This window comes from Cuculus canorus, chromosome W (assembly GCF_017976375.1).
Source record: "Cuculus canorus isolate bCucCan1 chromosome W, bCucCan1.pri, whole genome shotgun sequence".
NCBI lineage: Eukaryota > Metazoa > Chordata > Aves > Cuculiformes > Cuculidae > Cuculus > Cuculus canorus.
Window position 1 is genome coordinate 13,234,843 of NC_071440.1, and position 26,159 is coordinate 13,261,001.

At 45.0% G+C, this 26,159-nt stretch overlaps 1 protein-coding gene across 1 annotated transcript in view; it reads left to right on the plus strand.

Annotated features, from left to right (window-relative positions):
• LOC128850275 (nuclear cap-binding protein subunit 1-like) overlaps positions 1–26,159 on the plus strand; it is an 85,796-nt gene that overhangs the window by 51,398 nt on the left and 8,239 nt on the right. The window contains exons 17-20 of the mRNA XM_054053292.1: positions 245–347; positions 1,704–1,797; positions 5,222–5,325; positions 6,076–6,190. Of these exons, the coding sequence (XP_053909267.1) occupies positions 245–347; positions 1,704–1,797; positions 5,222–5,325; positions 6,076–6,190 (416 nt within the window). The remainder of the gene's footprint in view (positions 1–244; positions 348–1,703; positions 1,798–5,221; positions 5,326–6,075; positions 6,191–26,159) is intronic.

The following is a 26,159-nucleotide window of genomic DNA, read 5'->3' on the forward strand; positions in this document are numbered from 1 at the left end:
GCTGACTGTCTACTGCTATTTCTCATTAACCTGGAACTATTTCTACATGTTTTCTTCATGACAGGTGGAAGTCCCAAGATCTGCACCTTTTAGAAGATATTTACTAACTTTCTATTCAGCTTTGCAATATTCAATTGCTGAAACTTAATTTATTGTATTAATTTATTTTACAAAAATTATCTTTTGGAGCAACTTAGAATCTCTACTTGAAATACTGATTGTTTTAACTTGAAATAACTTGCAGATGAAGGATTCGCCTTCAGTCCTTTGAAAATAGAAGTTTTTGTGCAGACTCTGCTCCATCTAGCTGCGAAGTCTTTCAGCCACTCCTTCAGTGCTCTGGCTAAGTAAGTGTGATACGTGCATTGCTTTGGAGCTTACGGAACCATTTAATTCTAAAGTGAAGCACCTGATAAAATAACTCATTTACAGGATTCGGTTACATCTTAGATACTACTCAATGTGATGTGATGGTGTATTTTGGGCAGAAGCAGTAACTGCTAAAAGGAAGGTAATGTGAAAACTAGGTTACATAGCTGAATGGAGTTATTACTGAGACCATACACGTCTTAAAGCAGACAGAACCCTCACCCTAATGCAATCAACATGTCTTTTAGTGTCTTGCAAGTATAAAGGTACATATCAATTTGGGTGTTTTTTAGTGTCATGTCTGGGCATACCAGTGTTCTTCACTCTGAGTATGTCCTTGAATGTCTGTGGTTCAGTTTCTAATTCTACCAGTAGCCCTATAGGGGTTCTGAAATAGAGATTGTTTGGTACTCAGTCACTGCAGAGAAGCAATTAGGTCTTTCCTGGAGTTTATTGTTGGCAGAAAGTGCAAGAAGAAATATACATCTGTGCAATGGCGAATGTTGTAAATGTCTATTATTGAAATTTTAAAAAAATCTTTGTAGCCAAATGAGATGAAAACTTATTTTTGACCCTGCATACTTGATGCTGTTAAACTGTCTCAGTATAAAAGAGGTGGTCATGTGTCTTACTGAATTATTTTTCTATTTATATAACCTTACATACTTTACAAATGTAAAAGCTTGATTTTTGTCTGCACGTGGAAGATTTACGATGATGGTTTATAAAAAACAATGGTCTCTAGCCTACAGTCAATAACATAAGGAGCAGGACTCTCCGTATTAAAACCTGTAGTGGGCTCACTGCTGCATATTAACAGTGATATCCGTAAGGTCAACAAGAGCTATTTAAACTTTATAGCTACATTACATAAATGGGGCTGCGAATACTGACACAGGAGTCAGTTTAACTCTACTGAAGTAGATGCTCTCAGTACTTTCCTCGGTAGAGGGGAGATTGAATGATGGCCTGTGGTTGTGGAAACATCTATCAATAGGCAAAGTCCAAGGCACAAAATCCAGCAAATTTCACTCTGCATATAGATAAGCACACCAGAGCAGCAGTTCTCTCCTGCATTTAAAAGCACGAGAACTGTAGCCTAGCTTTGAGGGTAAGTTTGCCCCTGAGGCAGGGTTACATTGCCTTCAGGAGTTGTCTTGCCTCTGCAAGCTTTTAAACTCAGGACGGTTCTACTTGTGAGGGGGTAGCTTTTCCAGAATTGTTGCAGATGGGCCAAAAAGAAAATGTTGGGACCACTAAACTGCTTACTATGCATTTCCTCCTTCATTGCCCTGATTCTAACCCCTCCACTGACTACTCAAATTTCTTTAAAGGTTTCATGAAGTCTTCAAAGTACTTGCTGAAAATGATGAGGGGAAACTCCATGTCCTGAGAGTTGTATATGAGGTTTGGAAGAATCATCCACAGGTAAGAGCATCAGTGGCAGATATTTGTTGAAGTTTCCACTCACAGAAAGTCATGTTAAAATATAAAGCATTACAGTTTCCTTTGTTTACTTAGAAATACTGCAATACTGTCTATTGTCTATTTGTATTTAAAAGAATTGAAGTTGTGTTTACTACTGTTAAGTACCTTAAACTGGACATCAAATTCGTTCTCTGCCACTGAGACTTTCACGTTAAAAATTCAATGTAGAAGACTTTCAGCTTTGTGCTATGCTCTAGTTTACAAGAGAATAACTTGAAAACCAAAACAAACCCGACCCTACCCTACCCAACCCAGTTTTTCTTCAAAATTTCAATACTAGGACAGTGTTCTTGTGCTTTATGCTTTTTAAGATGTAGATCTTATAACACAGAAGTAGGCTGAAGAGAGAACCTGCTTAGTAGGCAAAAAGAGAGAACCTGGTTATTTAACACTTGTGTGGTTTTTCACTAGAAATCACAATGAGCCACAAATACAAACACAGACAAAACAAGTAAATCTCTTCTCAACCAATGCTCAGAACAGATTTGTCTGTGACACTACTGTGGTTAAAGTTCATTCCTGAGTCTGATGAAATAATGTGCTGAAAGAAGTATGAAAAATACCTCAGTTATTTAAAACATGCAATTTCTTCACAGCAGTTTTTGTTTCCCCATGTTGACAATATCTCATAAATGGAGTCTAATCTGAAGTGACTGGTGCCTCAGTTGCACAAGCCAGACTTCCAGAAGTTAATCTCATTGAGTGCTGGAGAATTCTTGCATCTGCTACTGGGCCTAAGGCCCATTTTCTAGAGTTACTAAAAGATTATTTTTAATATTCTTAAAAGTCAGGTCCTGAAAGAGAGGTAAGATATTGTAAAATAGCTTTTTATATAAAAGGAACAAAAAAGCAGATATTAAATATCTATATATATACATTCCTACCTGAAATATCAATCTTTAAAATATGGATGGTCACAGCCTCAACTATTTTCTGGGGGCATAAAAGCTTTGATGTCATAATGGGAAACTTTACCATGAAGATTGAATACTTTCAAATTCCTATGTCTGTGTTACATGAAGGCTCAAACTAGGTAATCTGGATAATGCCAGGAAGAATTTCTTAAGACAAATGCATATAGGAAGCAATCTTGGAAACTGAGAAATGAATCATGAGTTCACAGAATGGTTGGTGTTGGAAGGGAACTCTGGAGATCATCTAGTCCAACCCCCCTGCTAAAGCAGGTTCATCTAGAGCAGATTGCACAGGCATGTGTCCAGGTGGGTTTTGAATATCTCCAGAGAAGGAGACTCCACAACCTCTCTGGGCAGCCTGTTCCAGTGCTCTGTCATCCTCACAGTAAAGAAGTTTTTCCTCAGGTTCTGTCAGAACTTCCTGTGCTCCAGTTTGTATCCATTGCCCCTTGTCCTGTCTCTGAGCACCACTGAAAAGAGTCTGGCCCCATCCTCTTGACACCTGCCCTTTAGATATTTATAAGCATTGATAAGATCATCTCTCAGTTTTCTCTTCTCCAGGCTAAACAGACCCAGGTCTCAGCCTTTCCTCATGAGAGACACTCCAGTCCCCTAATCATCTTAGTGTCCCTCTGCTGGACTCTTTCCAGTAGTTCCTTGTCTTTCTTGAGCTGGGGATCCCAGAACTGGACACAGGACTCCAGATGTGGCCTCACTAAGGCAGAGTAGAGGGTGAGGATAACTCTTCTTAATGCACCCCAGGATACCATGGCCTTCTTGGCCATGAGGGCACATCAATGGCTCATGGTTAGCTTCTTGTCCATCAGGACTCCCAGGTCCTTCTCTGTAGAGCTGCTTTCCAGCAGGTCAACCCCTAACCTGTACTGGATTCCTCCCCTAGAGTGCAGGACTCTACACTTGCCTTTGTTGAACTTCCTTATGTTCCTCTCCACCCAACTCTCTGGCCTGTCCAGGTCTCACTGAAAGGCAGCACAGCCTTCCGATGTATCAGTCACTCCTCCCAGTTTTGTGTCATCAGCAAACCTGCCGAGGGTATACTCTGTTCCCTCATCCAGGTCATTGATGAATATGTTGAACAAGACTGGGCCCAGTACTGACCCCTGAGGAACACTGCTAGCTGCAGGCCTCCAACTAGACTCTACACTGCCGATCACAACCCTCGGAGCTTTGCCATCCAGCTAGTTCTCAATCCACCTCACCGGCCACTCATCTAACCCACACTTCCTAAGCTTACCTATGAGGATGTTACGGGAGACAGTGTCAAAAACCTTGCTGAAGTCAAGGTAGACAATGTCCACCGCTCTCCCCTCATCTACCCAGCCAGTTACGCCAGCATAGAAGGTTATCAGATTGGCCAAGGATGATTTCCCCTTGGTGAATCCATGTTGATCACTCCTGATAACCTTCTTTTCCTCCAGATGCTTGGAAATGACATCCAGAATGAGCTGTTCCATCACCTTTCTGGGGATGGAGGTGACGCTGACTGGCCTTTAGTTTCCTGGTCCTCCTTGCCCTTTTTGAAGATTGGAGTGACGTTGGCTTTTCTCCAGAGTTCTCTGATTAATTCCATTAGTTTACTTTTCTATCTTAAATTGAGCTTTCTTACACTTCCCTATTTGAGAATGGATGATTATGAGAATAAATATGTTGCAGGTTGAGTTTCTTGAGTATTGTGGTATGGAGTACGTGAATAATTAAGATGGGCCCTTTTTTTATTCTGAATGGCACAAAGCTGTTCTAATTGCAAGATAGTTCTTGTAGCTGCCTGCTTGATTTTCCCACAAGCCTAATCAAGGTAAGGTCCTGTAGTAAATACTTATATACAGTGCTGGTTTCATTCTAAAATTAAGAGGTCCTGCAGGAAAGAGCATATGGTTGTGGTTGGTGACTGTTGTAGTCCAAGAAAAGTAGGCTAGCAGTTGCTGTTACTTTATGATTATGTAACAGGAATACATCTTCTGGTTGGATGCTCCAATGTTGACTATTGGCACTTGCTTCTCTGATGCCTTGTCTCAAAATTCAGTTCTTGTATTTTTGCTCTTGGGAATAGCAGAAGTATTCACTTGAATGAAAAGTGAAGTCATCACTCTCATGAGAAGTAAAGACAATTTGTTAAAATGTGAATGCGTACTTGGCATGATTGATGTAGCTCCCCTAGTCTGGGCATTTTTAGGTTCAGCAAATTAGATATCTGCCTTAAGCAGAACTAGCTTCCTAAAGTGTTTGAAACCACCCATTAGTCTGACTAATGTATTTGCAAAGTTGCATAAAACCAAACTTGACTCTAATAGCTTTTCTATGATTCATACAACCCAGCCACTGGTTGTACAGTACAGGCCCACATTAATTTCACAGGCTCCATGTTGCAGCAGGTGAACTTGACTGTTTCTTGTGGAAGGAATGACCATCTTGTCTTTCCCAAAATGTAGATGATTGCTGTTCTTGTGGATAAGATGATTCGAACACAGATTGTTGATTGCGCTGCAGTAGCAAACTGGATCTTCTCTTCAGAACTTGCACATGATTTTACTAGGTAACAAGTGTGGAATTTCTGTCTTCAGTTGCTTTTTATCTGAATTTTTCTTTTAAATGGTTAGAATCCATTTTTTTAACTTAAAATAATTGTAGGTTTTACTTTCATTATTGTGCTTTAAACTCCTTATAAAATTGTGTTGCTTCCTTTAAACACAAGTTTTAGTATTTTGAGCTGCAGTGTGTATTTCTATGTCCTGCAAAAAGTTATACTAACAAGATTCATGCAAATAGCCTGTAAGCTTGCCAAAATGGAAGGAGAATCTCTAGGACCATTTCTGGACAAGAACCATTAACCCTGTTGTATAGCTGCTAGCCTGGTGGAGTCTTGACTTGCACCTAGGGCATGTATCCTTCATCACCCTCAGATATATTATTTATTGAGAGTGGGGAAAATACTTAGACCTGGCAGTTTGATGCTAGTAGTATTGCAGAATGATTCTGAAATAAAGCACTGATTTGGTAATTCAGTGCAAAGTACAAGTAAGGAGTGATATGTTTTCTTAATATTGAATGTTTGCTCACTCCAGTAGATGTCCTAGTTAATAACGACAAAATGTTGTAATTTCCCCCCAGATCAGTGTTGTGCACTTTTCTATTTATTTATTAATTTAACTTGCTCTGTAGCAATAGAACATTGCCCTGTTTCTGATGGTTTGAATAAGAAGAGTTGAGAGTTATAGCAGACCTGTGCATTTTCTGTCTTGGAACAGTGTGCAATTTACTGTTTTGGGTTCTGCATCTTTCCTAGGTTCTATGTCTGGGAAATCTTACATTCCACAATTCGTAAAATGAATAAGCATGTACTGAAGATTCACAAAGAGCTGGAGGAGACTAAGGCAAGATTGGCAAGGCAGCACAAAAGAGTAATTTGTTTAATTTTTTTATACATATATTTGACTGACACACATTGGTTCTTGGAGGGTCTGAATAAAAATACTGACAGGAGGCATATCTACATGCGTTGCCATCTCTAGTACTAGGACACTAAAGTTGACACGTTTTTCGTATGGTTTTCTAAAGGCCATTAGAGCCTGAGAATTCAGTGAAGTCTTCGAAAAAGTTCATAGAATCATAGAATCATTAAGGTTGGAAAAGACCTCTAAGATCATCCAGTCCAACTATCAGCCCAACACCATCATGCCTACTAAACCAGTCCCAAAGTGCCACGTCTACACGTTTTTTTTTAACAGCTCCAGGGAAGGAAACTCTGCCATTTCCCTGGGCAGCCTTTCAGGTAACCCTAGAGAGCAATAAGGTCTTCTCTCAGCCTCCTCCAGGCTAAACAATCCCAGTTCCCTCAGCCACTCCTCATAAGACTTGTTCTCCAGCCCCTTCACCAGCTTTGTTGCCCACCTCTGGACATGTTCCAGCACCTCAGTGTCTTTCCTGTAGTGAGGGGCCCAAAACTGAACACAGGATTTGAGGTGCAGCCTCACCAGCGTTGAGTACAGGGGGACAATCCCTTCCCTAGTCCTACTAGCCACACCATTTCTGATACAAGCCAGGATGCTGTTGGCCTTCTTGGCCACCTGGGTACACTGCTGGTTCATGTTCAGCTGGCTGTCGACCAGCATCCCCAGGTCCTTTTCCACTGGGCAGCTTTCCAGCCACTCTTCCCCAAGCCTGTAGCATTGCATGGGGTTGTTGTGATCGAAGTGCAGAACCTGCCACTTGCCCTTGTTGAATCTCATACAATTGGCCTCAGGCCATCGATCCAGCCTGTCCAGGTCCTTCTGCAGAGCCTTCCTCAAGCAGATTGACACTCCCACCCAACTTGGTGTCATCTGCAGACTTACTGAGGGTGCACTCAATCTTCTCATCCAGATCATTGATAAGATATTAAACAAGACTGGCCCTGACACTGAGCCCTGGGGAACACCACTTGTGACCGGCCGCCAACTGGATTTATCTCCATTCACCACAACTCTCTGGGCTCGGCCATCCAGGTAGTGTTTTACCCAGTGAAGAGTACACCTGTCTAAGCCATGAGCCACGAGCCACCAGCTTCTCTAGGAGAACGCTGTGGGAAATGGTGTCAAAGTTGTTACTGAAGTCCAGGTAGATAACATCCCCAGCCTTTCCCTCATTTACTAGGAGGGTCACCTGGTCGGAAAAGGAGATCAGATTGGTTAAACAGGATCTGCCCTTCATGAGCCCATGCTGACTGGGCCCGATCCCCTGGTTGACCCACACCTGCCTGATGAGCGCATTCAAGATGAACTGCTCCATAATCTTTCCTGGTACCAAGGTCAGGCTGACAAGCCTCTAGTTCCTCAGATCCTCCTTCTAGCCCTTCTTGTAGATGAGCATCACACTGTCAAGTTTCCAGTCATCTGGGATGTCCCCTCAGAAATGGTTGAGAGTGGCTTAGCAAGATCCTCTGCCAGCTCCCTCAATATTCTTGGGTGGATCCCATCTGGTCCCATAGACTTGTGTGAGTCCAGGTGGTATAGCAGGTCGTTGACTAATTCCTCCTGGATTATGGGAGGATTATCCTGCTCTCCATCCCTGTCTTCCAACATGCATTTGCATAATTAAATTTTTTTCTCATAAGTTTTTGTTCCAAATGAGCTTCTCTCACTCTGTTTTTTGAATCGTTTCCTGTTACATTATTGGGTAGCAAAAGTCAAATTCATACTCAAGTTTGCTGTAGGTTCTGTTAGTTACTTTCAGGTTTTACTAGTAAGTAATCATTTAGGACCTCGTATCTTGTGTGAAGTGGTGCATGGAAACAGCACAATGCCACTGAGAAGCGGTGATAGTTGTCTCTGTTTTAACAGATGCTGCTGGATAAGACAATTGCATCTGCCTTTTGCTTCTCTTGATTTTATTTTCAAACGTCCTTGTATGACTTAGTCATCTCACTGTAAATAGTAGTCTATCGAATATTTTTAGTCACATTGTGTGGACCTAAGTGATAGTAGAAGCTTGTTATTCCTGGACAAGCAGCTGAGTTACTGGGATTTTTGTACTGCACTTGGGAAAAGAAGGTACTTTCTGTGCCTTCCCTATCTGAGTGTTTTATGGCACCAAATACTTTCAATGTCCCTAGCCAGCCACTCCAGTCTATTAGTCCTTTTTTTTTATTAACTTCTGGCTATTTGGGGGCTTCAGGTTTAGGTACTGATTCTGTAAAATACCGTGAGAGTGATACCTCCTGTAGCAGCCCCAGAAGGCAGGACCCAAGACAGTTTGGCTGTCAACAATATTTAATTCTGATAGCAAATGAAGCCGATTTATAGAAATTATCTTAGTTTCATAGAAAGGACAGTATTACCTTGTTGATCTATGTTTTTTCCGTACCTGCACAAAACACTAGGTTACTTCTAAATCATAGAATCATAGACTCAAAGAATGGTTTGAGTTGGAAGGGATTTTAAAGATCATCCATTTCAACCCCCCTGCTATGGGCAGGGACACCTCCCGCTAGACCAGGCTACTCAAGACCTCATCCAACCTGGCCTTGAGCACTTCTAGGGATGGGGCATCCACAACTTCCCTGGGCAACCTGTACCAGTTCCTCAACACCCTCATTGTGAAGAATTTCCTCCTTATGTCTAGTCTAAATCTTCCCTCTTCCAATTTATAGACACACCTCCTTGTCCTACCACTACAAGCTGTTGTAAAAAGTGTTTCCACAGCTTTCTTGTACGCTCCTTTCAGGTACTGGAAGGTCGCTAAAAGGTGTTCCTGCAGCCTTCTCTCCAGGCTGAACAACCCCGACACTCTCAGCCTGTCCTCGTAGCAGGCATGCTCCAGCCTTCTGATCATCTATGTAGCCCTCCTCTGGACCCATTCCAACAGTTCCATATCCTTCTTATGTTAGGGATTGCAGAACAGGACACAATACTCCAGATGAGGTCTCACAAGAGAGGAATAGAGGGGCAGAATCACCTTCCTCGACCTGCTGGCCACACTTCTTTTGATGCAGCTCACGATACACTTGGCCTTCTGGGCTGCGAGTGCACATCGCTGGCTCATGTTGAACATCTCATTGACCAGCACCCCCAAGTCCTTCTCTGCGGGGCTGCTCTCAATCACGTCATCCCCCATCCTGTATTGAAATTGCAAATTTCCCCGACCCAGGTGTAGGGCCTTGCACTCGGCCTTGTTGAACCTCATGAGATTCCCTCAAACCTACTTCTCCAGGTCCCTCTGGATGACATCCTGTCCTTCCGGTGTGACAACTGTACCACTCAGCTTGGTGTCATCTACAGACTCGCTGAGGGTGCACTCAATCTCGCTGTCAATATCATTGATGAAGGTATCAAACAACACCGGTCCCAGTACAGACCCCTGAGGGACACCAATTGTCACGGATCTCCATCTGGACTTTGAGCCATTGACCACTACTCTTTGAATACCACCACCTAACTAATTCCTTATCATAGAATCACTAGGTTGGAAAGGACCCATTGGATCATCGAGTCCAACCATTCCAAACACTCCTTAAACCATGCCCCTCAGCACCTCATCCACCCGTCCTTTAAACACCTCCAGGGAAGGTGATTCAACCACCTCCCTGGGCAGCCTGTTCCAGTGCCAAATGACCCTTTCCGTGAAAAATTTTTTACTGATGTCCAGCTTGAACCTCCCCTGGCGGAGCTTCAGGCCATTCCCTCTTGTCCTGTCCCCTGTCACTTGGGAGAAGAGGCCAGCTCCCTTCTCTCCACAACCTCCTTTCAGGTAGTTGTAGAGAGCAATAAGGTCTCCCCTCAGCCTCCTCTTCTCCAGGCTATGCAACCCCAGCTCTCTCAGCCGCTCCTCATAAGACTTGTTCTCCAGCCCCCTCACCAGCTTCGTTGCTCTTCTCTGGACACGCTCCAGAGCCTCAACATCCTTCTTGTGGTGAGGGGCCCAGAACTGAAGACAGTACTCAAGGTGCCGTCTCACCAGTGCTGAGTACAGAGGGAGAATAACCTTCCTGGACCTGTTGGTCACGCTGTTTCTGATACAAGTCAAGATTCCATCTGCCTTCTTGGCCATCTGGGCACACTGCTGACTCATGTTCAGTCGGCTGTCAACCAACACCCCCAGGTCCTTCTCCTCCAGGCAGCTTTCTAGCCACTCTTCCCCTAATGGGTAGCACCGCATAGGGTTGTTGTGCCCCAAGTGCAGGACCCGGCATTTGGCCTTGTTAAACTTCATGCCATTGGCCTCAGCCCAGCGGTCCAGCCTGTTCAAGTCCCTTTGCAGAGCCTCCCTACCCTCCATCAGATCCACGCTTCCACCCAGCTTAGTGTCATCTGCAAACTTGCTAAAGGTGCACTCAATGCCTTCATCCAGATCATTGATAAAGACATTGAACAGGGCTGGACCCAGTACCGAGCCCTGGGGAACACCACTTGTAACTGGTCTCCAGGTGCAGTTAACTCCATTTACCACTGTTTTGTGTGGGAGATCAATGGACAGCACGCTGATTAATGTAATCAGAAGCTGACGGTTTATTTGAGCCCAGACAGCATCTTAGATATATTTTCCCCGTGATCATGCAGCTAGTTCTTACAGTGATTGGTACATGTTTACATATCCTAAACAACTAAGCCATAGCGAGTGGATAATGGATATTGTCCATGTGAAGATCTAATGCTTACTTGCTTAGTTAGCTTTGCGTATTTTACATGCTTTTCCCCTAAGTTATCATGATTTCTACTTTTCTAACTTACACCTCCCTCTCAGCTTCTGGGCATACAGCCATAGCTTACTGTTGCTATCCATTGTTTCCTCTTACAGCACTGTTCATGGTCCTTCAAGGGCATTGTGGCCTTCGTTAATTTAAATGTTTCTACAGTTTTGCAGAATCAAACCCTATAACCCCAAATGAGTTATAAAGCAGGTATTTTTAATTCCAGCGCTGGGGTGCAAGGGGGTTCTCCTCCTAGCTTGCACACCATAGAGCTTAACAAGCAGCTACTTATAGTGTAAAGACATGCATAGCTATAAGCACCTACTACATATTCATAACCTCTCTCCGCTTTGTATTATAATTAGTTCTAGAAAGTTCGCTCCAGTCTTGCGCCTGTGTAGTGCCTCCTGGTGGTTGTGGGCCGGGGTCTTAGGGATGAAGTAACAAGTCTTCCTTAGGATGAAAAAAAGTTTTTTCCTTGAACTGTGCACAAGCACAGTCTCTTCTGGTTGTTTTCCAGCTTTCTGCATTCCAGTGCCCACTTATCAGTAAACTTCTGCTAGCTGGTTCCTTCATTATCAACTTCCAAGGTCTTCAAGGCGAACAACGCCAAGCTCTAACGAACACTCCCAGCCCCCCTTGTCTGCTTTTGCTCATCAGTTACCCCCTGTCTTTTTAACATGGGCAAATTCATTTGCCAACTCTGTAATTTATCTCTCAAAGGGGAATTGGATGATATTTTGTTGGAAAATTACCTATTTAAGGCATTCTCATGGTCACCAGACATACAAGTCAAAATTGTTAGTCGCTGTAGCATTCTCCAATTCCAAATAAATAACATAGCAGGGAAAACAAAGCTAACTAAAACTAGCATCAGAAGGACAATAATGGGGTGACACAACTTATTTAGAATGCCAGTCGTGGTAGGAGATCATCCGAATAACATATCCCTCCACCGATGGTTCACATTTTCTTTTACCCTTTTAGGACCCCCTTTATTTCCTCTGTGTTGTGGTGGACTGTTATCAAGGTCTTTTCCCGCTTTCCTGGACCTCGTTCAGAATTCTAATCAAGTCCTGATGTTTCATTAACTGTTTCATTAATTATTTTACCAATTTAAGATTCATTCCAATAGGTATAGGTGATAATTTGTGAAATATTGTATAATTGGATTTTATCAGTTGATGGGATATGACTGGTGCTAAATAAGAAAAGTCACACCCAACAATCTTAACAAGATTACAAATACAGAAATTAGAAATTAGAATGATTCTTACTATCGAAAATTATCTCATCTATTACTACAGAGGTACAAGCAATTCTCAAACACACACACAAACCTGGCCCATATATACAAGTACAGTCCTCTGATTAGCGTCTGGATGAATCTCAAAGTGACAGATGCTTTGCTCAGTGTCGAGACAGGTGTCTTGAGCCTCAATTGCATTATTTAGCAAATGAATCCTTGTTCTCATGTAATGCAAGATTCTAAATTTACAGTTTGCCATTTCCCGTTCACTATTTGTGCCCATGTTCTGTGTTCAGAAGGATAGAGCACAGTTTTATCATGGCTTAATCTTAATGCAGTGATGGAGTGGATTACATATATTGAAGAGTTACGTATGGTAAACACAAAGGCTGTGATGGGGTCATAGGTGAAATTTACCGGAGTCTACCAGGATTGAAGCTTCCTCTCTAAGACAGTGGCACTGTCCCAAACCACCTTCTTTTATAATTAAGGCAGCCACTGATTGCATCCATAATTATGCCTGTATACAACTGAGGGCCAAAGAAACGTTTTCTTGGATCACACCGAGTGCATTTCCTATTAATTCATGGTCTTGTTCCTCCACCTTTTCCAACTTCGGTAACATTTCTGATAGACAATTCCATTTAGGACCTCCAATCCTGTCTCTAACAATCCAGTTAGGACCCTTTGTGTTCTGCCCCTGAAGGGCACTTGTTTTCACAGCCAAGTTGTCCAGCTTTTGAAGGATGTTTTTAGGAAATGAGAGCATGCTGGATGAATTTCAGAAATATCAGCTTGCATTAGCAGTTCAACACATTTAAGAGACCATTCTGAGTTGAACAGCATTTGCTGTTGGACTCTATTCCTGATTATATACGGACCAATCTCATAAATTCTGGGTTGAACAGCATTTGCTATTATATTTATTTTAGATTTTAATGAGAGCCCAATGGTATCATAGGCACAGAGACAAACCACCTTAACAGTCTGTACTAATGTAAAATGATTCCAACAGTCTAATTCATTGGAAATAAAGGTCTTTGTATTCTTATCTGCAGGCGTAGTTGAGATAGTAATTTGGGATGCCTTTTTATGGATAGTCCCATTAACCATTCGGCATCCTACTTTGATTTCTCCTCCTACAGTCCCCTGAAGTTCTTGAATCCCCTGTTCTCCATCCACATTCCATTCTTGCCTCACATGTACTTGATTTTCATACATAACCACAGTTCATAGATTTAAACCCTTTCGTTTCAGAATATTTCCCATGGCTCCAGTATACCCAATAAAAGCTTGAGACCAAGGCCACTCAGTATTCTTTTGGCTAGAGGTGCTTTTACCTCCCTGGATTATAATTATAATCATGAGAAAAATAATTTTCCTGGTTGGAGTTGCGTGACCCTTCATGGAGATATATGTGCCTTTTCACTTGGGTGCAATGGATCCATGCACTCTGCTCCTTGATTTCGATTGCTTTGAAGGAGGCAAGGAACATTCCTTCTCACTGTGGTTCCATAGTCCTCTCTTCAAGAGACTTTACAAATAAATAATCTCCAGGTTGTATGTTATGCACAGGTACATCCAAACCCCTACTTCACGTCTCAACCTCATCTTTTTCAATCTTTTGGAGCTCTTTGTCCAGTGCCACCATGTAGGAGGTCATGATTTCATACGCACATAGTGACTGATCTGTTGTACTACTGAGATAAAATGTGGTCCCCTATCAGGAGACATAGTTGCTGGAACCCAAAAGCGTGGCATTATCTCCTGTATTAATGTTCTGGTTATCTTCTTGTTCTAGTAGGGAATGCCTCTGGCCAACCTGAAAAGGTACCAGTTAATACCAATAAGTATCGACATCCCCCCTGTCTTGGGAGTTCCGAAAAATCAATCCGCCATTGTTGCCCAGGCCCGTTGCCTCTTCCAATTTGGCCCATTTCTGGTTTGGGGTAATTTTAGGATTAGTCTGGAGGCAAAGGTCACACTGCTGAGCCACTTCTCTCACAATGGCGTATAAATTTCTAGCGGCAATACCTTTAAGCAGGTGTTTATATAGAGCTTCTGCCCCCTCCCTTGTCTCTTCCTGTGTTCTTTCCTCATCAAAGGCCATGTTAAATAAGGGGGAATGATTAGTTTCCCTTGTGGAGTGAGGACCCACCCCTCTTTACTATATGACCCTTCCAGGTCTATAATAAATTTATGATTATCTGATCTTCCTTGGTATATTCTGGCTTACCTTCTACAGAGATTCACCTGTCAGGGATCAAAGCCCCTTTTGTTTTGACCTTGCCTTTGGCTGCCAGTTTTGCCTCTCTATCCGCCAGCTCATTTCCTCCTCCCAGATCCGAATTCACTTTCTGGTGCGCCTTGATGTGCATGATTGTCACTTTCTCAGGTAGCTGGACTGCTTCCAGCAGTCTCAGAATCCCTCTGCATGCTTGATGTTTTTGCCCTGGCATGTCTTTTTATTGCTTAAGACATAGCTGTTTCCATCCATGAACCAGCCCTCAGCGTCTTCCATGGGACTGTCTTTCAGGTCCGAACGGCTCAAGTAGGTGTCCTCGATGGTCTCTAAGGAGTCCTGTATTTCCACTGAGAAAAGAATCTGGGTGGATGATGTTAGTAACCACAGTTCCCATATCATGTTCCAACGTTATAGCTTGGTATTTTAGGAACCTTTGTGGAGAAAGCCAGTGCCCACCTTTCACTTCCAGACACTAACACAGTCATTTTCTGGCACAGGGTAAATCTTCATGCCTCCTGGATGTTTGGCACGATGGCCGCAACTGCTTGTAAACAGCCAGGCCCTAGGGCAGTCCCTTGCTTCTCATGAGAGAAGAGGAAAAATGGCTTACTCACATCTTGAAGTCCTAAAGCTGAGGCCGACATCAGGGCTTTCTTCAGCCATTCAATGGCTTGCACAGCCTCTTTGTGGCGGTGGTTAGTGCATACAGGGGTTTAACAAGCAGTCCATAGTTATAGATCTGTAGCCGACATCACCCAGTCATCCCCAAGAAAGTTTGTAACTCTTTCACTGTTTACAGTCTCAGGGTTTGGTATATTGCCTCTTCTCAGGCCTGTCCCAAAGTTCTTTGTCCAGCGCTGATTTCATAGCCAAAGTAGATTGCATTATTTCGGCCTTCTTTTAGATACTCGGTATCCCTGGAGCCCCAAAAGTTTAACAGACTCACCATCCAGGTCATGCAAGCCTTGTCTTGGTGGCAATCAGGGAATCATCTACATACTGCAACAGTCTCCCTTCCTCAGGTGGGGCTTCCAGGCCTCAAGATCCTTTGCAAGTTGATTACCAAATATCCAGGTGAGTTGAATTCTGCACCTGCTCTAAGGGTTTTCCATTCAAATGGAAATATTTTCTGGGTGGCTTCATGGAGAGGGAGGCAAAAGTAGGCATCCTTCAGGTCTAAAACAGTAAGCCAGGTTAGTTCAGGTATTAATACAGTTAACAGGGTAGATAGATTTGCCACCACCGGGTAAAGGTTTTTTGTTATTTTATTTACAGCCCATAAGTCCTGGGTACATGCGTGGCCCATACCTCAGCGTATACCTGGTTCGTGATTCCTTCTCTGATTTTTCTTCTGTGGGAACACAGACTAAGGATAAACCCATTATTTGCATATACTGCTGGTCATTTACCTCCAGAGTAATCTCTCCCTTTTCAAATTTGATTATTGCACCCAATTGTTGTAATAAATCTCTCCCTGAAAGTGCCTTCGGGGAGTTGGGCATATACAAGAATCTGTGGATGCCCCATTGTATTCCCAGTTTATATCTTAGAAGTTCACAAAAATACACCTTTTCACTTTGGCCAGTTGCCCCTTTTACCACGATGTAGTCATTTCCTAGGGACATCAAAGCTTAGTTCAAAACTGAATATGTTGCCTTTGTGTCAACTAAAACTCTGCTTTCTTCTCCTCTTTCCCTGGCTTCATTATAACTATTGGATCCACTAGGGTGGATTCCCCAGGTCCCAGTCAGTGTTCCTTCTCATGAGCCACTATTCCTCTTTTAGACTGGCCCAAAACCAAAACCTAGTTGTTGTATTCCTACCCTTGACCCAGGATCCATCAGTGTGGCAGCACATTATATCCCTCAGTCGATTTAGGAATTCAGATGGTGATTTAGAGGGACCTTGCTTACTTGTTTGGGAAAGGCCCTTTTCATTCCCTTTGAGATTCACTCCTGATATACCTGTAATTTTTCTACATGTTTATATCTGTCCGGATCCCACATTGGGTCTTGGATGGGAAATACTCTTTCCAAATCCCATACAGTTTTACAATCAGTTTTGTTTCTTCTTGTTGGGTTTTTTTCTAATGTCCCACTCCCCACTGATCCTGCAGCCGGGCAGAGAGGGTGTCCCATCTAGGGTGCCAAACTGTTTTGCGGAATCAAACCCTATAACCCAAAATGAGTTATAAAGCAGGCATGTTTATTTCCAGCGCTGAGGTTCAAGGGGGTTCTCCTCCTAGCTTGCACACCATATACCTTAACAAGCAGCTATTTATAGTGTAAAGACATGCATAGTTATAAGCGCCTACTACATATTCATACCCTTTCCCTGATTATAATTAATTCTGGAAAGTTCGCTCCAGTCTTGCGCCTGCGTAGTGCCTCCTGGTGGTCGTGGGCCACGGTCTTAGGGATGAAGTAACAAGTCTTCCTTAGGATGAAAAAAAAGTTTTTTCCTTGAACTGTGTACAAGCACAGTGTCTTCTAGTTGTTTTCCAGCTTTCTGCATTCCAATGCCCACTTATCAGTAAACTTCTGCTAGCTGGCTCCTTCATTATCAATCTCCAAGGTCTTCAAGACGAACAACGCCAAGCTCTAATGAACACTCCCAACCCCCCTTGTCTGCTTTTGCTCATCACCACCCCTCTCTGGGCCCAGCCATCCAACCAGTTTTCAACCCAGGAGAGTGTGCGCCTGTCCAGTCCAGAGGCAGACAGTTTCTGAAGCATAATGCTGTGAGAAACTGTGTCAAAGGCTTTACTGAAGTCCAAGAAAACTACATCCACAGCCTTTCCCTCATCCAGTAGTCAAGTCACTTTGTCATAGAAGGCAATCAGGTTAGTTTGGCAAGACCTGCCTTTCATGAACCCGTGTTGACTGGGCCTGATCACCCAGTTCTCTTGCATGTGCTTCATGATCACCTGTTCCATGACTTTTCCTGGCACTGAGGTCAGACTGGCAGGCCTGTAGTTCCCTGGATCCTCCCTGCAACCCTTCTTGTAGATGGGCACAACATCAGCCAGCCTCCAGTCCAGTGGAACTTCCCCAGTCAGCCAGGACCGCTGGAAGATGATGTAAAGGGGTTTGGAAAGGACATCCGCCAGCTCCTTCAATACTCTTGGGTGGATCCCATCCGGCCCCATAGACTTGTGGGTGTCTAGCTGGGCAAGCAAGTCTCTAAGTGCCTCCTCTTGGATCATGGGAGCCTCATTCTGCTCCTCTAACTCCTGGGTTTGTACACAGGGGGAACTAGTTCCCTTACTGTTAAAGACTGAGGCAAAGAAGGCATTAAGTACCTCAGCCTTTTCCTCATCCCTTGTCACTGTTGTTCCTTCTGCATCCAATAGGGACTGAATATTCTCCCTAGTCCTCCTTTTCTTGTTAATGTATTTATAGAAAGATTTTTTTATTATCTTTCACAGACTTAGCCAATTTGATTTCTAGTTAGGCCTTAGCCCTCTTGATTTTTTCCCTGCACCATCTCACTTAGTCCCTGTAGTCCACCCAAGATGCCTGTCCCTTCTTCCAGAGCTCATAGACATTCCTCTTCTTTTTGATGCCTCTCAAGATCTCCCTACTCAACGAAACTGTTTTCTTCCCCCACCAGCTCCTTTTCTGGAACATGGGGATGGCTTGCTCCTGAGTTGCTAGGATTTCATTTTTGAAGAGCGCCCAGCCCTCATGGGCTCCCTTGCCCTTAAGGACTGTCTCTCATGGGATGTTACCAATCAGCCTTCTGAATAGTCCAAAGTCTGCCCTCTGGAAGTTTAATGTGACTGTTCTGCTAATCGCCCTCTTCATCTCACCTAGAACTGAAAACCCTATCATCTCATGATTGGTTTGTCCCAGGCGTCCTCCAACTGTCACATCCCCCACAAGACCTTCTCTGTTCACAAACAGCAGGTCCAGGAGGGCACCCTCCCTTGTCGCTCACTCACCAGTTGTGTCAGGAAGTTGTCTTCCATGCACTCCAGGAACCTCCTAGACTGCTTCCTTTCTGCTGTATTGTACTTCCAGCAGATATCTGGAAGATTGAAGTCTCTCATGAGGACAAGAGGTAGCGAGCTAGAGACTATCCCCAGCTGTTTATAGAAGAGCTCATCAGCTGCTTCTTCTTGGCTAGGTGGTCTATAACAGACTCCCATCACAATATCTGCCTTCTTGTGGGCTCCTCTGATTTTAACCCACAGGCACTCAGTCCCTCCCTCACTGTAATCCAGCTCAAGGGTATCAAAGCACTCTTTAACATAGAGGGATACCCCACCTCGTCTCCTACCCTTCCTGTCCCGCCTGAAGAGTTTATAGCCCCCATGGCTGCACTCCAGTTATATGAGTCATCCCACCACATTTCTGTGATGGCAACGACATCATGGTCTCCTTGCCCTACAACAGCTTCCAACTCCTCCTTCTTATTGCCCATACTGCATGCATTGGTGTAAATGCACTTCAGCTGGGCTGGCAAACCTTCAGCCCTCATAAAGGGAATAGAGTTCTTTCCGAATTGACTCCACAGTGCCAGTTTCATCCTTACTGTCCCCAGATGTAATCGCCCCCACTTGCACTGTGGTGATATACTGGCGGTCCTCTCCAGCCCACCATCTCTCAGTCACTGGAGTCCCACTTCCAGGCTCACTCCCGACTAGCCTGGTCTCATCCCCCTCCCCCTTCACATCTAGTTTAAAGCTCTATTTAAGAGCCTAGCTAGATTTTTACTTTAGTCCCCCTAGGAGACAAGCGTGTCTCACCCCTAGTAAGAAAGCCTGGGGGTGCGCGGGCCACCCCATGATCAAAGAACCCAAAGCCTCTCTCCTCACACCAGGCTCGGAGCCAGGCATTAATCAACTGCTTCTCTTTGACCTCCTGCTCCTCATTCCTTAGCATCGGAATGGAACTAAACACTACTTGTGCCCCAGAAACCCTCCATCGTTCTCCCTAGAGTCCTGAAGTCTCTCTTAATGGCTTTCAGCTTTCTGCGCTGTATGTCATCATTGCCAATTTGAAATACTACCAGAGAGTAATAATCTGTCTCTTTGGCCAAGGAAGGTAGTTTTCTAGTAACATCCTTCGCTGATCCCCCTGGTAAGCAGCAGGCCTCCCTGTGGAGTGGGTCTGGTCTGCAGATGGATCCCTCTGTTCCCATTAGAAGGGAATCCCCTAAGACAATCACTCTCCTCTTCTTATTTACTGAGTATGTTTTTATGGTCATCTGAGGATGGCGCAGCCTAGGGAATGTTTCTAGGCTGTGGGAGCCATCTTCTTATTCCTTGGGGATGGGTTCCACCTGCAGCACTTCATATTTGTTCTTCAGGGGGATCTGGGGGTTTGTTGTCTGGGTGGGGGGAGCAGGTTTCCTGCGCCAGGCAGGGACTTGCTGCCATTCTGCATCTCTTGTTCACCCAACCTTGCAGCTTGCAGGTGGGTGTTGCTCAGCTGCACTAGCTCCAGCAGCCTGCTGAGTTTGTGAGAGAGTGCTGCTCCAGTGATCTATCTCCCTCTCACATTCCCTGATGGTCCTTAGTCTATTTACCTCCTCCCTCAGCTCTGCCACCACACAAAGGAGTTCCCCCACACAAGCACAGCTTCCACAAGTGGAGCCAGTACCAGAGGCATGAACTGGTGTGGGAGGAGGGCACTGCCTACAGCCCAGGGTCTGGGTAGCTGCATTGACCCACCAAGGCTCTGTCTGGGTGGCAACATCTATCCTGCTTGCTGCAGTACTCAGAGCAGTTGTAATCTTCTGCCAGGTAGCCTCCGTGGCCCACAGTCCCTTCTGGCCAGCCTCGCTACTCACCCTGCCCGCTCGAACTGCTCCATTACACTAACAGACCCCTTTGCACACTCCTCATCACTATGCTGCCAAGGGACGGTTTAAATCTCCCGCGGTAGCCGCTGGGACTGCCCCCTCCCATCAGGCACTGTGCAGGACAGTCCGCTGCCACGTGTCAGGAGCCCAGCGCCGCCCACCCCACTTCTGCCTGGGTTTTCCTGGGCTTTTCCCGTCTCAGGGAAGTGCCCCAACGCCTCAGATTGCCACCCCACCGCAGTACTCACCGTCCTGCCTCTGGATGCCGCCGAAAAAGCGGCAGTTCACCAAACAGTCCACCCATCTCTCCAATTTAGAGGGAAGAGTGTTGTAGAGGACCATGTCAAAGGCTTTACACAAGTCCAGATAAATCACATCCTTTGTTTTATCTGTATCCACTGCTGTGGTTACCCCATCATAGAAAGCCACTAGATTGGTGAGGCAGGACCCATAGACTTCTATATGTTCAGGTTCCTCAGGTGGTCACAAACCTGATCAGTGGGTGGGGCTTTACCCCCTTGGTCCTCATCTTGCTGTCCATTGCCCCAGGATGGGTGAGGAGAGCGGTTGTCAGTGAAGACTGAGGCAAAAACTGCTGCTCCATGTGGGAGCAGATGAAGCAGCAGTACAAAGCCCAAGGAGGTTTAAAAGAGATTTTAGGGCCTTTGGACCACTACTGGGGGAATCTGGGGCCCAGGTGATTTTTAGTTCCCTCCTTCCAGTTACAGGTGGAGACATAGCACAGTTCAGACAGATCCAGTCAATTAATACATGACTCCGTGACTGGTGTCACCGCAATAACTTTGGGTTTTTTGATAATGGGATGGCCTACATAGCACCAGGATTACAGGTATTGGATGGGAGCCACCTTTCTCAGACTGGGAGGAGGATCTTTGCCCAGGAGCTTGAGAGCTTGTAGATAGGGCTTTAAACTAGATGTGAAGGGGGAGGGGGATAACATCAAGCTAGCCTGTAACAAGAGGTGGGAGGACAGGTGTGAAGTGTCAGGGAGGATACTTCTCTAAAACACCTTATAGGTAATAAAAGGTCCACTAGGAAGGTGATGCAACCGGCAGCGCAGCCGACCTGCCAGTACAGAAACCCACAAAGCTTGGGTAACAAGCAGGAGGAGCTGGAAGCTACTGTGCTACTTGAAAGCTATGATCTAGTTGCCATCAAGGAAACATGGTGGGATGAGTCACATCACTGGAATGTGGCTATCAATGGCTACAGGCTGTTCAGAAGAGACAGACTGGGAAGGAGGGGTGGAGGCATTGCCCTCTGTCTCAGGAAAGGGATAGAATGTGAAAAGCTGTTGTTGAAGAGTAGCCTCAAACAGGTTGAAAGCTTATGGGTCAGAATTAAAGACAGAGGTACCAATGGGAAACATGTGGTTGGTCTATACTACAGGCCACCCGATCAAGGAGAGCCAGCCGATGAAGTCTTCTTCTTCCAGCTACAGGAGGTTTCACGCTCCAAGCTCTCATCCTACTGGGGGACTTCAACCACCCTGACATATGCTGGAAAAGTAGCACAGTAGTCAGTAGGCAATCCAGGAGACTCCTGGAGTGCATTGCGGATAATTTCTTAGTCCAACTGACAGAGACCCCCACCCAAGGAGATGCAGTACTAGACTTGATGGTCACTAATACAAGCGAACTCATCAGTGACATTAGGATCAGAGCACTGGTAGAGTTCAAGGTCCTGAGGGATATGGGACAGGCGAGGAGTATAGTCAGGACACTAAATTTCAGGAAAGCAGACTTCCAGCTCTTCAAGGACCTCCTTCAAGTTACTTGGTAGGACTCCCTGGGACATGGTCTTTCAAGACAACGGAGCGGAACAGAGCTGGCAAATATTTAAAGATTCTTTCCATAAACCGCAAGTGTGTTCAGTCCCCATATGTAACCTGAACATATATAAGTCCATGGGACCTGATGAGGTGCATCCCAGTGATGAGCGAAAGCATACAAGGGGGGTTGGGAGTGTTCGTTAGAGCTTGGCGTTGTTCACCTTGAAGACCTTGGAAGCTGATAATGAAGGAGCCAGCTAGCAGAAGTTTACTGATAAGTGGGCATTGGAATGCAGAAAGCTGGCTGCATTTGGTTCAGGAGTTTGAAAATAGACAGAGGAGACTGAGTCTGCGCACAGTTCAAAAAGAAATATATTCATCCTGAGGAAGACTTCCTACTTCATCCCTAAGACCCTGGCCCACAACCATCAGGAGGCACTACGCAGGTGCAAGACTGGAGCGAACTTTCCAGAAGTAATTATAATACGAAGCAGGGAAAGGGTATGAATATGTAGTAGGTGCTTATACCTATGCATGTCTTTACACTATAAGTAGCTGCTTGTTAAGCTATACGGTGTGCAAGCTAGGAGGAGAACCCCCTTGCACGCCAGTGCTGGAAATAAACATACCTGCTTTATAAGTCATTTGGGGTTATAGGATTTGATTCCACAAAACACCAGAGTCTGGAGGGAATTGGCAGATGTGGCTGCCAAGCCACTCTCCATGATATTTGAAAAGTCATGGCAATCAGGAGAAGTCCCTGGTGACTGGAAGAAGGGTAATGTTGTGCCCGTTTTTAAAAAGGGCAGAAAAGAGAACCCTGAGAACTACTGACCTGTCAACCTCACCTCAGTGCCTGGGAAGATGATGGAACAGATCCTCCTAGGAGCTGTGCTAAAGCACATGGAGGACGGGAAGGTGATTAATGACAGCCATCATGGCTTCACCAGGGGCAAATCCTGTATGACCAACTTGGTGGCTTTCTATGATGGGGTAACCACAGCAGTAGACACGGGTAAACCAACAGATGTGATCTATCTAGACTTCTGTAAAGCCTTTGACAGAGTCCCCCACAACATCCTTCTCTCTAAATTGGAGAGATATCGATTTGATGGATGGACAGTACGGTGGATAAGAAACTGTTTGGATGGTCGTATTCAAAGAGTAGTGGTCAAGTCCAGATGGAGGTCCGTGACAAGTGGTGGTCTCTCAAGGGTCCATACTGGGACCAGTGCTGTTCAATATCTTTATCAATGATATTGACAGCGAGATTGAGTGCACCCTCAGCAAGTCTGCGGATGACACCAAGCTGAGTGGTGTAGTTGCCACACTGGAAGGACGGGATGTCATCCAGAGGGACCTGGACAGATTGGAGAAGTGGGCCTCTGAGAGCCTCATGAGGTTCAACAAGGCCAAGTGTAATGTCCTACACCTGGGTCGGGGCAATCCCCATTTTCAGTACACAATGGGGGATGACGTGATTGAGAGCAGTCCTGCAGAGAAGGACTTCGGGGTGCTGGTCGATGAGAAGCTTGACATGAGCCAGCAATGTGCGCTCACAGCCCAGAAGGCCAACCATATCCTGGGCTGCATCAAAATAAGCGTGGTCAGCAGGTCGAGGGAAGTGATTCTGCCCCTCTATTCCTCTCTTGTGAGGCCTCACCTGGAATACTGTGTCCAGTTCTGGAGTTCTCAATGTAAGAAGGATGTGGAGCTGTTGGAACGGATCCAGAGGAGGGCTACAAAGATGATTGGAGGGCTGGAGCACCTTCCATATGAGGACAGGCTGAGAGAGTTGGATTTGTTCAGCCTGGAGAAGAGAAGGCTCTGAGGAGATCTTATAGCGACCTTCCAGTACCTGAAAGGGGGCCTACAGGAAAGCTGGAGAGGGACTATTCATAAAGGCTTGTGGGGATAAGACAAGGGGAAATGGGTATAAACTGGAGAGGGGCAGATTTAGGCTTGATATAAGGAAGAATTTCTTCACCATGAGAGTGATGAAGCACTGGAACAGCTTGCCAAGGGAAGTTGTGGATGCCCCATCCCTGGAGGTGTTCAAGGCCAGGTTGGATGGGGCGTTGGGCATCCTCATCTAGTGGGATGTCCCTGCCCAAGGGAAGTAGATGATCTTTAAGGTCCCTTCCAGCCCTAACTATTCTATGATTCTATGATAACTTTTGTAAATAAATGTATTAGATATGGCTGGGATGGAGTAAACTTTCCCCACAGCAACCCCCATCGTGCTGTGCTTTGTAGTTGTAGCTAGAACAATGTTGATAACACTAGTGTTTTGACTACTGCTGAGCAATACGACTGCACTCTCACAGCATGGAGGCTGTCTCTCCAAACTCCACCCCCCAGTAGGCTGGGGATGGGCAAGAGATTGGGAGGGGACACAGCCAGGACAGCTGACCCAAAGCGATCAGAGAGATATTCCATACCATGTGAGGTTGTGCTTGGGAATAAAAGCTAAGAGAAAGGAGGAGAAGGATGGGGGTCATTCATTATTAAGGCATTTGTCTTCCAAAGCAACCACTATGCACACTGAGGCCCTACTTCCTAGAAAGTGACTGGATATCACCTAGGAAGTAGAGGACAGACTTTTGTTGTTGTTGTTTAGTTATTTGTTTCCTTTGATTCCTTCTGCAGCTTTTGCTTTTCTTTATTAAACTGTCTTTATCTCAACCCATGAGTTTTTAATCTTATTTTCTCCCTTGGTCCTGCTGAGGAACAATAGAGCAGCTTGATGGGCACCTGGCAGCCAGCCAAAGTTAACCCACCACAGTAAAATAGGCAAAATATAAATAGTTCTGGAAGCAGATGCTTTACCAGACTGCAGTTCCTCACTGAGGATGTAAAATGTCAAAGTTTGATGGCCGCAGTGCTAAGTGGACTGTTATGTTATGGGATGAGGCCAAGGCTTATCTGTCTGCTCCTAGGGGAGTTAACACAATGTCTACTGGTCCTTGAGCAGTTAGTCTAGGTTGGGGGGGGGTCGGGTATGATCCTGTGGTGAAGAAAATGTTAAAATTCTCAATTACTACAAATTCTCAAGTCCTTCTGCTTTAAATATTGTAGTAATTCAGAGTTGTCAGAGTATCTCTCCAGTTACTAGTTTGCATTCAAAGATATAAATTGCAAGTGTGATTTGCATACAGTAGCATAGTTAGCACATGGCCCTATTTTTGTCTTAAGCTGCACATCATACTCTTTTTACAAAAAAATAATGTTTACACCTCTTAATTTATGGATATTATTGCAGAGAAACAACATTGTGAGACTGACGTAATATCTATAACTGACTGTATTGGATGTGCCTTACTCTACCAAATTCCCCCTTTCTTGCTATACATCACTTAATCACAGAATGATTGAAGTTGGAAGGGACCTCTGGAGGTCATCTTGTCCAATCCCCTTGCTCGAGTAGGGCCACCTAGAGTCGGTTGCCCAGGAACATGTCCAGATAGTGTTTCAGTACATTCAAGGAGGGAGACTCCGCAACCTCTCTGGGCAACCTATTGCAGTGCTCAGTCACCCTCATAGTAAAAAAAGTGTTTCCTTATGTTCAGACTGAAACTCCTGTGTTTCAGTTTGTGCCCACTACCTCTTGTCCAGTCACTGGACACCAATGGAAAGAGCCTGGCTCAGTCTTCTTTGCACCTTCCATTCAGGTATTTATATATTGATAAGATCCCCTTGAGCCTTCTCTTCTCTAGGCTAAATGGTCTCAGCTGTCTCAGCCTTTCCTCAGGAGAGATGCTCCAGTCCCTTCATCATCCTTGTAGCCCTTTGCTGGACTGTCACCAGTGTGTCCATGTGTCTCCTGTACTGGGGAGCCCAGAACCGGATACAGCACTCCACTTGTGGCCTCACCAGTGCTGAGCAGAGGGGAAGGATCACCTCCCTCAACCTTGCTGGCAATAGTTTGCCTAATGCAGCCCAGGATACCATTAGCCTTCTTTGCAGCAAGGGCACATTGCGGGCTCATGTTCAACTCGGCATCCACCAGGACCCCCAAGTTCTTTTCTGTAAAGCTGCTTTCCAGCGGGTCGGGCTCCAGCATATACTGGTGCAGGGGGTCATTCCTCCCCAGGGGTGGAACTTTGCACTTC